The following is a 13,257-nucleotide window of genomic DNA, read 5'->3' on the forward strand; positions in this document are numbered from 1 at the left end:
CACACTGGTTCAAGCTGGTGGCTTATTTTAAGAGACTGTCTTTAGTGCAGGCTTCATCCTATCATTCTTACAAACCCAAACCACATGAGCATCTTTAAGATTGCTCTTGCATTACTTTTTTTTGCTGAAAATATTCCATTTTCTTCACACTTTCTGAAACTAATCTCACAAATCACTAGTCTTGAATACAATAACCTTTACTTTGAGGCAAAGTATTTTTAGAATAAAATCTGTCTCATGTTCAAAATGGTCTTTACTTCACTCATATTTTCAGAAGATTATCTCTTAAATATAAACTTGCTTTTTAAACCATTTATGTTTCAGACTACTTCTCTCTCTCTCTCTCTCTCTCTCTCTCTCTCTCTCTCTCTTTCTCTCTCTCTCTTTCTCTCTCTCGGATATTTTATCTGGCTTGGTTACTATTTCACAGGCATTCTTTCCCTATCTTTTCTAAGGTGCACTTTTATGTAAGTATTCCCCTTATTTTTTTTCACTCAAGCACATGGATAATCTAACCCACAGTGATGAGATTATTTCTCTTTTGTCCTCTTTATTACTTAAATACAGATTAGGAATGCAAGTCTAGCTAATGAGACTTACTATGGAAAAGACATCTAGGAAAAGTTTGCCTTGTTCTTAAAAGGAAGCCAAAAGGAAGAAAACCTATTTGTTTATTCTCAGGATAGAGTTGCAGATATAAAAACTGATACAAGGAACTAATTCTATAGCAAAGTGGGTTACCTGAAGATGGGAAGCATAAAGAAGACAGGCATCCGTACAATTCCATACATTTGTTGTTTCTCGTTATTTGAGATAAAGCATTTGCTTATTGTCTGTATTAGTTAGAAATGCATTTGGCTCCAAACAACTAAAACTCCAAGTTACAGTAACTATAAGCAGACAGGAATTAATTTTTCTCAATTAACAAAAAGTCATCAGGTTGTCATTTTGAGATAAGTACTATGGCTTAACTGCATGGTCTTTCTCTGAGCTATCTTCTCCTCCTTCTGCTCATTCCTAGTTGCAAGATAACCCTGTACTTCCTAGTACCACACAGACTCAAGGCACAGAAAAAAAAAGAGGAAAGATTTTTAAAAAGAACTTTTTTTCTATTCTAGTCTTCATTTTTATGAAATACATAACTTTCTCAACTTTCTATATAGATTTCATTGGCCTCTTGTGGCTGTGAAAAAAATTTGGAGATGATGTTTTTTTTGTTCCTAGTCACAATGGTGTCAACAAAATCATTCGGTTTTTAAGGAATATAAAGGGACAAATAGGCACTTAGCTGATAGGTTGTTTAAACTGGTCAAGATCAGAAATTCTGCCCAAGACATCTTAACTAACATATTCTTTCCTCGATATGCTCAATAGCAAATATTACTCATCTCATATTCAGCTCAAGCCCTATCTCTCCCTCCCCAGAGCACATGAGTACTCAGGATGGTTTTTGGATAAGACACTTCCCAGCATTTACAGTTGTTACCATATATGTAGAAATCCATTGCTTCTTCATTTTGCATTGTCATTTTAATTGATCAACATTAAGCTACTGTAAACCTCTCTATGTGATCAGGTATTATTACTGAACTGCACTATACATACCACAAGTGGTTCAATAAATATCCACTGAAAGATGGATGATATGAAGAATATAACATCTCTTGATAATGAATATATATCAGTCTTTTCAAAGTGGCAGTTTCTTTGGAACAACTTACTTTCCAATTGTGATATTAATCATGATCCCTTAAATAGACATAAAGCATTACTAACACAACTGGCTTTTTCCCAGTGGTTTAATACTTGGACACAAGGCTATATGATCAGTGCAAATACTGATAAATTTATATTTTTAGAGGCATAGCTCCATAGTTTATTATTTTTAATTCCTTATGTTCCAATAGTCACCTCATTTTGAACACACCATAATGCATGGTACAGGATATTAACATGCCTTCTAGGGAAAAGTATTTTTCCTTGTAAAATGACTTGCTGAAGCTCTGCATTGAGATAGACTTGGAAGAATCTTGTTATAGTAGATAAGAGTGACATGACTAAATAATGGTATCTGTCCACGCTGTGAAAGGGAGAAGAGGAGGCATCTGTCCACATACTGACCTGGAACACTATGATGACTGAATAAAGGCAGTGGACAATAATTCCATGAGAAAAAAACAGATTTTCTATCTTAATTATTAAGGTTTTTACAAGATAATTGATCTCATTTGTTAGAGACCATGCATTTATGTAAAAGGAGATAGCAATAAAAAGGAGGTAGAAATGCAAAAGAAAATTTTATCTTTGTTGATAACATACAGTAATAATTTAGTCTTGAGGAACATCACCATTTCTTTTTTGATTGTAACAAAAAACATAGAAGTGAGACGTTAAATCTGACTGACAAATTTTGAAAGAATATAAAAATGAATTGGAAACGGCTAACATTATACATTCCAGAACACTGAACAAATATTTAATTTAATTCAATATATTCATTTATCTAGTATATCCATTACTGTGTTGGATAGATGTTATTATACATATCACACAGGTGAGGAAAATGAAATCTTTGAGAATTACAATAATTGCCTAACAAGAGAGGACTGCAGTCAAAATGAAGACTTCAGGTTAATAACTACAAAAGTCAATTCATTCCCTATATTTCTCTAAATATGATTTTGAAAATGTGATCACTCATTCCATTATTCACAACAGATGATCTATCTGGCTACAGGAATTCAGATCTAATGTCTATAATGCATCCAGAAGAACATCAATATGAAATACTGATGAAGTCGATTGGTAGAGTTAATATCTCCTGTCTACATGTGCTATGTAGCACATTTTATGGATCTGAACAAAATCCATCAAGAGATTTTTAAGAATAGTGACTATTCTCTTTCATGACATATTGCTTTTGTTTTAATAAACTTAAATATTTCCTGCAGTAGTCTATCAAAATTGTGGGTATAACTAAGCATATTTAAGTATGTCATTGACTTCAGTTTCTGAAAATCAAAATCGCCCCTATGTGTTTTCACATCAATACCTCAAATAGCTGTAGGAAAAATAAAAATCATATGAGCAGCCTGAAAGGGAAAAAATGAGAAAAGCAAAAAGAAAATGGGCCTCATTTATATTTGAGAAACCAATATACTTAGTAATTCTTCCTTTTATTTTCAAGCCTATATTTACATTACATATACAAATATGTGCATCTAATGCACTCATATTAGTCTTCATTTGTAGTTGCCAAGTAAGGGGTAGTAACCTTATTATAGGCAGCATTTTCTGTATTTTAAAATTAGTCAGGAATCTTTTCAGCTATGAACAACTTATATACTAAAAATTGAAGAACATTATATTTTAATACGTTTTCCCCCTAGGTTTTTCCTCCCACATTATAAAGTGAGTTTTTGAAGCCTAAAATAAAATCTTATGCATTCTGAGGTACTCAATTCTTAGAAAGTTGTTCCTAGCACATAAAATAAATAGGAATAAATGAAAAAATATTGAGTTTATATAAATACTTTCAATACATGTGCATCTTTAAGTGAAAGCAACATAATATCTATTATAAGCTTATATGTACATGTGGAAGTTGCCATTTTCCATTCACTGGGTTATGGATGTCAATGCCTCCATACTCAAATTATTTTCCTTAAGAATTTTCATAAAATTGTCCAAGATTTTTTTGTTTATGAGTGTTTACTAGATCCTCTACTTGCTATGGATTTGTGCAGAAAATGGTGATTTCACAAATATTTAGGCCTTTCTTTTAGAACTTCATTGGAATTAACTTTTGTAGACATGCATATATAATTTGGTACTTTTAAAAGTAGTTAGAAATAGCACTAGAAAGTGTTGTCCAGTATATTATAAATTTAATAATTTAAAAATAAAAAACATGACATTTTATAAAATTACCATTATAATGCTATGTACTTATATAGTGCAAACCTGTGCCAAGCACTTTTATTTCCTTTTAGAAATCCACTTAAAATTTAAATATGAAATAAACCTAGGAAACATTAAACTATGTAAAATAATTCAGTCATAATAAGACAAATTTTATATGTGTCAACTTATATGAGGTATATAGAACAGTCAAATTCATAGAGACAGAAACTAGATTTCTAGTTGTCAGAGGCTGGGGAGAGGATTGGAGTTATTAGCTAATGGGTAGAATTTAAATTTTATAATTTCTAGAAATGGATGGTGGTGATGGCTTCGCTATACTACAAATGTACTTAATGCTACTGAACCATGCACTAACAATTATTAAAACAGCAAATTTTATGTTACATATATTTTATATAATTAAAAAATAAGATACATAAAAAAGAAACATGAAAGAAAGTCAGTCCTTCAGAAGCATCATCCCTATAAGATGCCAAGGAATAAAAGTAAGATAAGAAACAAAAATTTAAATAAACTCAGGTGGTAACTTGTCTCCAAAAATTCTTCCTTTCTTGTAATGTATGACATTTTCCCTTTGAGAAGTGAAGTCTATTTTCTCTCTTATATTTGAGGCTAGACTTTGTTATGTACTTGACCACTAGAATGAAGTTGGTGTACATCCTGGAAAACCTAAGGCTAAGTTAAAGGCTCTTTGCGGGGCTCTTAGAACACTAACTCCAGTAAGAATCTAGTCCTGTGTATAATAGCTGTTGACATGTCCTCTGTAACTGTCATGTTCTGGGAACCCCAAGAACACAAAATACCCCTGGAGAACAAGATGCCCATCAAGTAGGATGACGAGACCAAAGAGTACCAATGTTCCAAACCTGGAAGGGAAGCAGCTATCACAGAGGTGATTTTTCTAGTCCCACTGTACTAACTCATATCATGTGAAATGGAAAGCAACCGCCTGGCCTGAATTACTGATTTACAATAGTCAGCCCAAAATGAAACTACTGTTGAGGCCACTATTTTGAGGGTGCCTTCTTTGCAGCAAATTATAACTATAATAGGTAGTATGTAAGGGTCAAAATTCTATATGAGAGCTCATCAGTTAAGATACATAAAAATTATTTGGATTTAAATATTTCCTATACTTTACAATCATGTATTTGATTTTATACAAGACTTTTAAAAAGTTACTTGGATAAAAGTTTCGATAGAAAAACGAGTGGAGTACTTCTAGTCCAATATAATTGATAAAATCAGTTACTAAACTGATATTTATTTAATGAGCTCATTTTAGCTTCAACCATAAAATAGACCTTTTTGGAAACAGAAATGAAAAAAGAAATAAAAACAAATGAAAAATGTAGATAGGTAGAGTTCAGTTTCTGGTCATTTTAGTTCTGATCTTCTAGACATTTCTACATAAATATGTGGTGGAAATTTTTTGACATATAATTTTCTCCAAATTTCACTATAGAAAATAATGAGAAGACTACCATTTAGATATTTATAAAAGAAAGTAGGGGGAAATGTTTTCATGATTCTAAATCTATGCTTGTGCATGAAAAAAAAAACCCATTTTATTTTCTCAGCCCTCAGAGCCAATGTTTCTTTACTCACAAAGCACACATCTGAGTAAACCAACTACATTCAACCAGAAAGACACACTTACCACAGTGAGCTTCGTCAGATCTATCAGAGCAGTCTGGCTTATAGTCACAGACAAGGTGGCCTGCAATACACTTCTTGTCCTCGCACAAAAAATCAGTGGCTTCTGAGCAAATCTCAGAAATCTCTCCAACTAAGAGGGTGAAAAAACATTATTTAGTCCAGGTTTTCATTACATTTGAAGAGTCTTCTTGTTCTATAGATTTCACAGTATTAAATAAGGTAGTGATTTTAACAGTTATCCAAGAAGATATGCTTCTATTTAACTGCCTTTCTCTCCACCCCACCTGCAATTGTTCAGAAAGTTACAGAGAATTACTTTTGAAATACCTTTTAGCCGCTCATGGGCTGATCGTGAATTATTGTATACACACAAACTCCTGATCAAGGCATTAAGGATCCTTTATTTTTAATTATGGCTTAACTTCGTTTCCAAGTTTTACTTTCTGAGATTCATCTCATAAACATCTGCAGATTATGCCCTATGACTGAAGTGTGACATTACTCTCCATGTTTCCATGCATTTACACATGATGCCTGCACTGCCTAAACTAACTAGTCCCTTTTAGACCCTAGACAGTCAAGTATTCAACATCATAATCAAACAAAAAATTTTGCTTCATCTCCTCCTCTTCCCTGTCTTTTGGTCCTCTTAGAACCACTTCATTCCTATATTAGAATGCTTCCTACTTCCTTAAGAGTTGTTTACACATTTATCTGTCTCTCTAGATTCCAAGCTCTCAGACATTTTCATTGTATTCTCTAGGGCCTGACATAGCACCTAAAATACAACTAGTGCTTCCTAAGTGTAGGTTGTAACAACTGAAGACATACTGGACTCATTTGAAGGAAGCTTAGAAAAGTGGATTGACAGAGTACTTTCAAAGAATTCATATATTTGAACATTATCTTAACTGATATAGACAAATGCTGATATTTCATAGCTTTATCATCACTTGCTCTCAAGTTCTAAAATTACTTTTTAAATTGATTTTAATAAAGTTCAGCAATTTCTTTAAAACTTATACTGTTCCAGACACTTGGCTGGTATACCCAGTATTGGGGTAATCTACTTACAGAAAGACAGCATTTCCATGAATGAACAGATTAAAACTCTTATAGACATGAAGAAGAGTGTGTATCTATCATCTCCATATCATCCCTTTAATACAACAGCTAACGCCTGTATAATTTCTGGTCATTTTAGTTCTGATCTTCTAGACATTTCTGCATAAATATGTGGTAGAAATTTTTTGACATATAATTTTCTACAGATTTCACTATAGAAAATAATGAGAAGTTTTATATCTTACTAGTAAAACTTAGAAGATATAAATGTGAAAAAGGAAGCAAGGGTATCTAAGACTTAAGAGCAAATATTTAACTATTGGCCTTATTAAGACAAAGACAAAGACTCAAAGGTCATGTTCAATGAGTAGTTTATAAAGTTTGCCACAGAATTTTAATTAACACTAGTGAGAATTTATGGTTAACTCAGAGCAGTATGTGGACATTGTTTAGTATACAAAGTACATGCATTTGAGCTTGTTTTATTTTTCCACGCCATAAGACGAAAAGCCATATAATTACTCCACAGGGGATATAAGTTTTGAATTCAATCTAAATAACTGATTCATTAATTCTTTAAAGTATGACCAAATAGACTATATTTCTAAAATGAAGCTTTTTTTCCTTAATAATATAGAACGGCAAAGACATGGTGAAAAATCAAGTCAGTATTTTGAATTGCAGTAAATCAACCATAACTAGAATTGCTATGGTTGTATTAGGAGAACCAGGGATAAATAAATAAAAAGAGCCCACAATACCAAGAAATATAAATTTTTAGGACAAGAATGTGAATGTAAATTGAAAAGGCAGATTATTTTAGTTAGTGAATGTCTTACACATGTTTAGTCATTTATGTCTTTATTCAACCAAAATGATTACAACAATAACTGGTCATCTAGTTGGCAGATAGGCAAAAGCAAAGAGTCTCGCATCTTCTAAACTTGGTAATATAAAAATGAAAGAACATTAGTGTTTATAATATAGAGTTGGAGATAATCTGGCTAGCAGCATATGTATGTAAAGACTAGATAATTATTTAAGCTTTAGAAAAAGGTTGACTAAAGCTAAAGCATGATAAACTGAAAGATCCTGGAAAGAATAAATGAACTACAAAATGATGTGGTTATAAGAAGTAAACATTTAATCTAGTAAAACCCTGAGGCATCACTGGACCAGTTTACTCTAGACTGGAACAACCCATAAACAACTTGAAAGTGATACCAATTGAAAATGGACTTAATTCTATTTTGAAACAGAATTTCTAGTCAAAGAAATCCTTGACTATATGTATATCTCAATTTAGATTAAAATAGGCGCTCCCCTACCCAGGGTTCATTTTACTGAACTAAATATAATCATTCTATACATTATATTTACTGAACAAATACTTGTGTGATCATCTCATTCAAGTGATGATATTCAATATGCCCTGAGAGTTCAGACTATGAATGTCACACAGCTATACATTTTAGGCACCTTCATTTCTCATTTACAGAACACTAACACTATGAAGAATACAAAAAAAAAATACAATGAGCACACCTCTGGCCTTTGTAGACCATGTCCCTTAGTTCACTAATCAATACATTTGGTCTGAAAATCACCTGAAAACCAAACCAAACAAAACAAAAAAAACCAAACAATTAGAGTTTCTAAGTAACTATCTACAAATCAAAGAATAAATAAAATTTTAAACAGAGAACTTCCCAGAGAAAATTAAGAAGTCATGCAAGATATCCAAGAATCTATATTTGTCCTAACCAAATAAGCACGTAGATGCACAGAGAACACAAGGTTTTACTACAAGAAAGAATTTTTATAACCAAAGACTTGGAGATATTCACAAGTGAGCAAGGGTAAATAAATTGATCAGCTCTGCATAGACATGTTATGCTGTGAAGCTTTGAGAAACTAGGTCTTTTGGTTCTCAAAATACTTCTAACCTTTGATTTATTATGATAGGCGAATAAAAAGTCTAAATTTTAAAAGTATTTTGTTATAAAAATAATTTAGATACATTAAGCAAAATGTAGAATGAAATCCTTCTCTTTTACACAAATACTTCCCATAGTTTGCTGCATTTCCTTTCCCAGTTTTAATATTTTCGAAAAACACAGTAACACACACGTCATATTTTCTTATTTATAACTTATCATATAAATGTTTTCGTATTTTTTGTCTGCACTTCAGTCACTACTAACATGTACAAAATACATTGAAAACTAAATATACCTTAATTTACTTAACAATTATATTATTGCTAAATTCTTATAAGGGGTTTCAATAATTTTATATTTATATAATCTTATGTTAATAAAACTATATGTAACTTAGGCATAGTTGGAAATATTTATGTGAGAGAGACTCCAAAACATGGCATTATTGAATAAAAAAATGTACTGAGGAATTTGTGTCCTTATGGGCTCTTGAAAACTATTAATAAATAGATTTTCAAAGTAGCTATGTTGATTTAAATGATAATCTGTAAGAGGATGAATGTCACTTTGTATACCTTTTTCTTCCATAACATGATGCCCTATCAGTGTTTTAATTTGCATGATTTATTTATTCTATTAGCTTTGCTTTACTTTTTCTTATAAATCATATATATATAATTTATTATTTTTACTTACATTTTAGTTAATTCAGTTTGTCCCAATTACTTTCTATTAAAATAATCCTGTCCAAATTCATTACATGGTGACGAGGAGAGGACCCAAGTTTTAAACACAATATTCTCTCATTCTTCCTTAAACATCAGTTCATCAGAGTGATAATTCAGATAAACCAGTTGTCAGTCATTGTTTCTTTAAATATCCTTTCTGCCTCTCTTCTCTGTCCTTTCTTTCTGATCTCCTTCTATGCCTGTTAGAATGTTTAAAGATGTCCCACATTCTCTGAGGCTCTCTTCTTTTTTATTCATTTTTTTCTTTCTCTTCTTGATATTGCATAATCTCTATTAATCATTGATTCTTGTACTAGTTCAAACTACTGTTGACACTGTATAGTAAAACATCCACATCAGTTACTCTATTTTTTATTTACATTTAGTCCTTTTTCATAATTTGTCTCATCAATATTTTCCTATTTGTGAGACATTGTCATGATACTTCTTCAAGCACACTTTGTTTTTTTATTTGACCATATTTATTATGTTCAGCATCTGGATCCTCTCAAGACAGTTTCTGCTGCTTTCTTTCTTATATATTGATCATATTTTTCGTATTCATTTCCATATCTTATAATTTTTGATTGAACATTAGACACTTTAGCTGATACATGGTAGCAACTCTGGATACTGATCCTTCTCTGATCCCTGGTACTAAGACAATGATTACCTGAAGAGTTGAGTGATTTTTCATTTATGGAATATGCCCAATGTTATCCTTTGAAATACCATCTTCCTCTAATTCTCTGTGCTCTGCTTCTTGAACACCCACTAGAAAAGTGTTGGATTTATTCATTTTATCCTCAATACCTCTGAATCTCTATCTCATAGTTTTTTTCCTCTTTAAGATGATGCATTTACTCACATTTACTTAATAGTTTATTATTTTTCTGTGTCTCTAATCTGTTTAACTTTTCTTCTGCTGTTTATTTTCAACTATAATTTAATTTCTTTCAAAAAGTCAAATTTAATTATTCCAATTTAATATTCAGTCTTTTTTCATGTTTTTTTTATTTTTTATGATTCTAACAGCACATGGTTCCAACATCATAAATTCTAACTTGTCCTTGAAGTTCAAAATTTTCCAGAAATTTTACTATTCATTTGTTGTTTGGGAATTTCCACTTCATGTCTTATATTATGTGTGGTATGGCACAGGTTTAAGCTTTGGCTGGCTGGCTTGCTTTCTTTCTCTCTCTCTCTCTCTCTCTCTCTCTCTCTCTCTCTCTCTCTCTAAGCCTCTGGACTCGCAACGAATTACTTTGAAAATTTCTAGATATAAAGCAATTTTTCCAGTCATAGAAAGGATGAAACATTATGCAAAGGGTTCAGGTATAGACTCCAGATCTTACAGGGAATTAAAAACTCTCAGCCCCAGATTCCATTGTCAATGTTCAGAGTGCCAAATTGTTTAGGCTTCTGGAAAGTAAACTTTTGCCTATAATCCATATTTTTGCTTTTGGTTATTGAACTGAGAGATTTTCTTTTTCCATTTTAAATTTTAGTTAAGAGTAAATAATCAGTGCTTTTAAAAAATATTTATTTTGTATTCTAATTAGGCATATATGACAGCAGAATGCATGCATTTGATTCATTGTACACAATTACAGCACAACTTTCATTTCTCTAATTGTACATGATATAGTGTTGTATTGAATGTGCAGTCATACATGTACCTAGGATAATTATGTCCATCTCATTCCACCATCTAATGAGTGCTTTTTAAAACTTATTTTCATGTACTCGTAAATGGCAAGCACATTCTATAATGTGACTTATTAATTTTTCTGCATTGCAACTGTCAATATAGTTGGTATTTTTAAAATTATATATTTTATACCATGCATTCTAAAAATAACCCAAACAAATTCCCCACAAATCAATTTTCCACATTACTCATTATTTAGATTACATTTTCAGCTAATTTCATATTGCCAAATGGTTCAGTGCTTTAAAAAATAGCAAAAACTGGCACATGCACTCTCTTCCTTGGGTTCACATAAAACCCAACAGATATTAATGTGTATCTGAGTGTATTAATTAAAATCTAAATAGTCAAATGTGTTTTTAGTGGCTAGAAGAGGCAACATTTATGAAACAAGGTTTCTTTTTACTTGTTAATACATGGCTTTTTCCATCATTCCTTACTGATTTTGTCTTGATGTCTTTAAATAGTTTTATGGTAGATATGTTTCAAAAGTGTTGATATTATAACTAGAAGGTTTACCTCTAGTTATAGCTGGTTATTCTGGACAGTAAATATTGATTGCTAAAGGGCAGTTTAAATATATGGACCAAGATAATTATTTGAACCCAAGTTCTTATAAAAGCTCTTTAACCCTCAGTAAGCCATTTAAAGTTGGTCTTAAATGACAATAAGAGCAATCACTCTCTTATACCAAGTACAATATGTTTGCATTCAGTGATGGCATCAATTTAGAATCTTCCATTTTTTATTTAGAAACATGTTAAACAAGTCAGACACTACGAAAGTTATTGAGATAAACTTTCAAAGAATTCATAATTATTTATAATTAGTAATGAAAATTTATCAAACAGTGTGGTTAGTGCTATAATTGAAGATATTTATGAGGTCCTCTCAAAAGACAAAGTAGTCCCATCTATACTGGTGTGTCAATACATATTTAGTAAATTTATTTAATAAGTAGCCTTTCAAATTACCTATCATCCCAGATAGACATTTAACCAAGCAGAGAGATGAGCCAGAACATAAATAAACATATATGGATAAAACTCAAAGGACAGAAAATAGAAATTTCCTTATAAAACTCCATTCTTACTTTCTTTATAAACAAGTTTGGCAACATATTAAAAATTAATATGACTAGAAAATTCACATTTATTTAAAGGAAGAACAACATTTGTGATGATAAAAGGGAAGCTTTTTTTTAGAAAGATCATGCACCCCTAACCTTTATTTATAGATGACTGTTTCACTTCAATATTCTCTCATTTAGAAAGAAATACCAGGAACAAGTTTTACAAATAGAAGAAAATCACAACACTAGGGATAATGTGATATTATATGATCGGCATTTTCAAATGTCCAGAAAAGAACAATACCTTTTATTTATTTTATTCACCATGATTATTTAAATCTATCTTATGTTCAAAAGAATTGCCAGGTTTATAAAAGGTCAGCGCATATATCAGGTAATTGATGGCAACACAACTGAAACTGTAACCTCAGCTATCTCAATGGCAGCAAAGTTCAGTTTGTGACAAAATTGTCAGAAGTGCTATCAGAGTTATTGGGCCACATATCAGTGTACAGCAAGAGTTCAGGGGGAAAAAAAGAAGCAATTTTATTTGCACAAAGGCAAGGTGTGCATGCTAAAAGGAATATATCCTGAAGATCAGCTTTTGACTTTTTTAAAATAAAAAGTGACTTTATAGCCTGTTTTGATATTTGTTTGAAATAAAATTATAAATAGAAATGTCTCTTATCTCACATGAAACCCTGATTTTTACCTTTAATTTTCTTATATCTGAATATACTTTAAATATCTAGTTTTCTTTGTGAATATTCCGTATAACTGATAGACAAAGGATTGTAGAATCCTAGGCTGTATATACTTCATATTACTGATTTCAAGGATCTAACACTATAACAAAACTCACGTTTAGAAGAGCTACAAAGAAGAAACAGAGAAAATAAAATGATAAGGCCAAGAAAAGGCAGAATGATTCCACATGACAAGGACCACTATGATTTTATATGAAAAAGTTTTAGTGGTCTAATTATTCAGGAGTCCCCAACCATGCCTTACCTCTTCGAAGTTTCTACTAATCCATTAAATTAACCTTGCCTCAGATATTTGATGATTTCCTGTAGCTTTAATAGACACACACAAACTCTTTTCTGGACTCTCGAGCTGCATCTGGTGTGTGACCCTCAATTCTCTGAGCCTGTTGGC

The 13,257-nt window shown here is 31.5% G+C and overlaps 1 protein-coding gene across 1 annotated transcript in view; it reads right to left on the reverse strand.

Annotated features, from left to right (window-relative positions):
- The window catches only part of Malrd1 (MAM and LDL receptor class A domain containing 1), a 610,752-nt gene that overhangs the window by 188,363 nt on the left and 409,132 nt on the right, over window positions 1-13,257 (reverse strand). Inside the window, exon 30 of the mRNA XM_078024684.1 lies at window positions 5,585-5,713. Within this exon, the coding sequence (XP_077880810.1) occupies window positions 5,585-5,713 (129 nt within the window). The remainder of the gene's footprint in view (window positions 1-5,584; window positions 5,714-13,257) is intronic.

The sequence above is a fragment of the Ictidomys tridecemlineatus genome, chromosome 10, assembly GCF_052094955.1.
Source record: "Ictidomys tridecemlineatus isolate mIctTri1 chromosome 10, mIctTri1.hap1, whole genome shotgun sequence".
NCBI classification, from domain to species: domain Eukaryota; kingdom Metazoa; phylum Chordata; class Mammalia; order Rodentia; family Sciuridae; genus Ictidomys; species Ictidomys tridecemlineatus.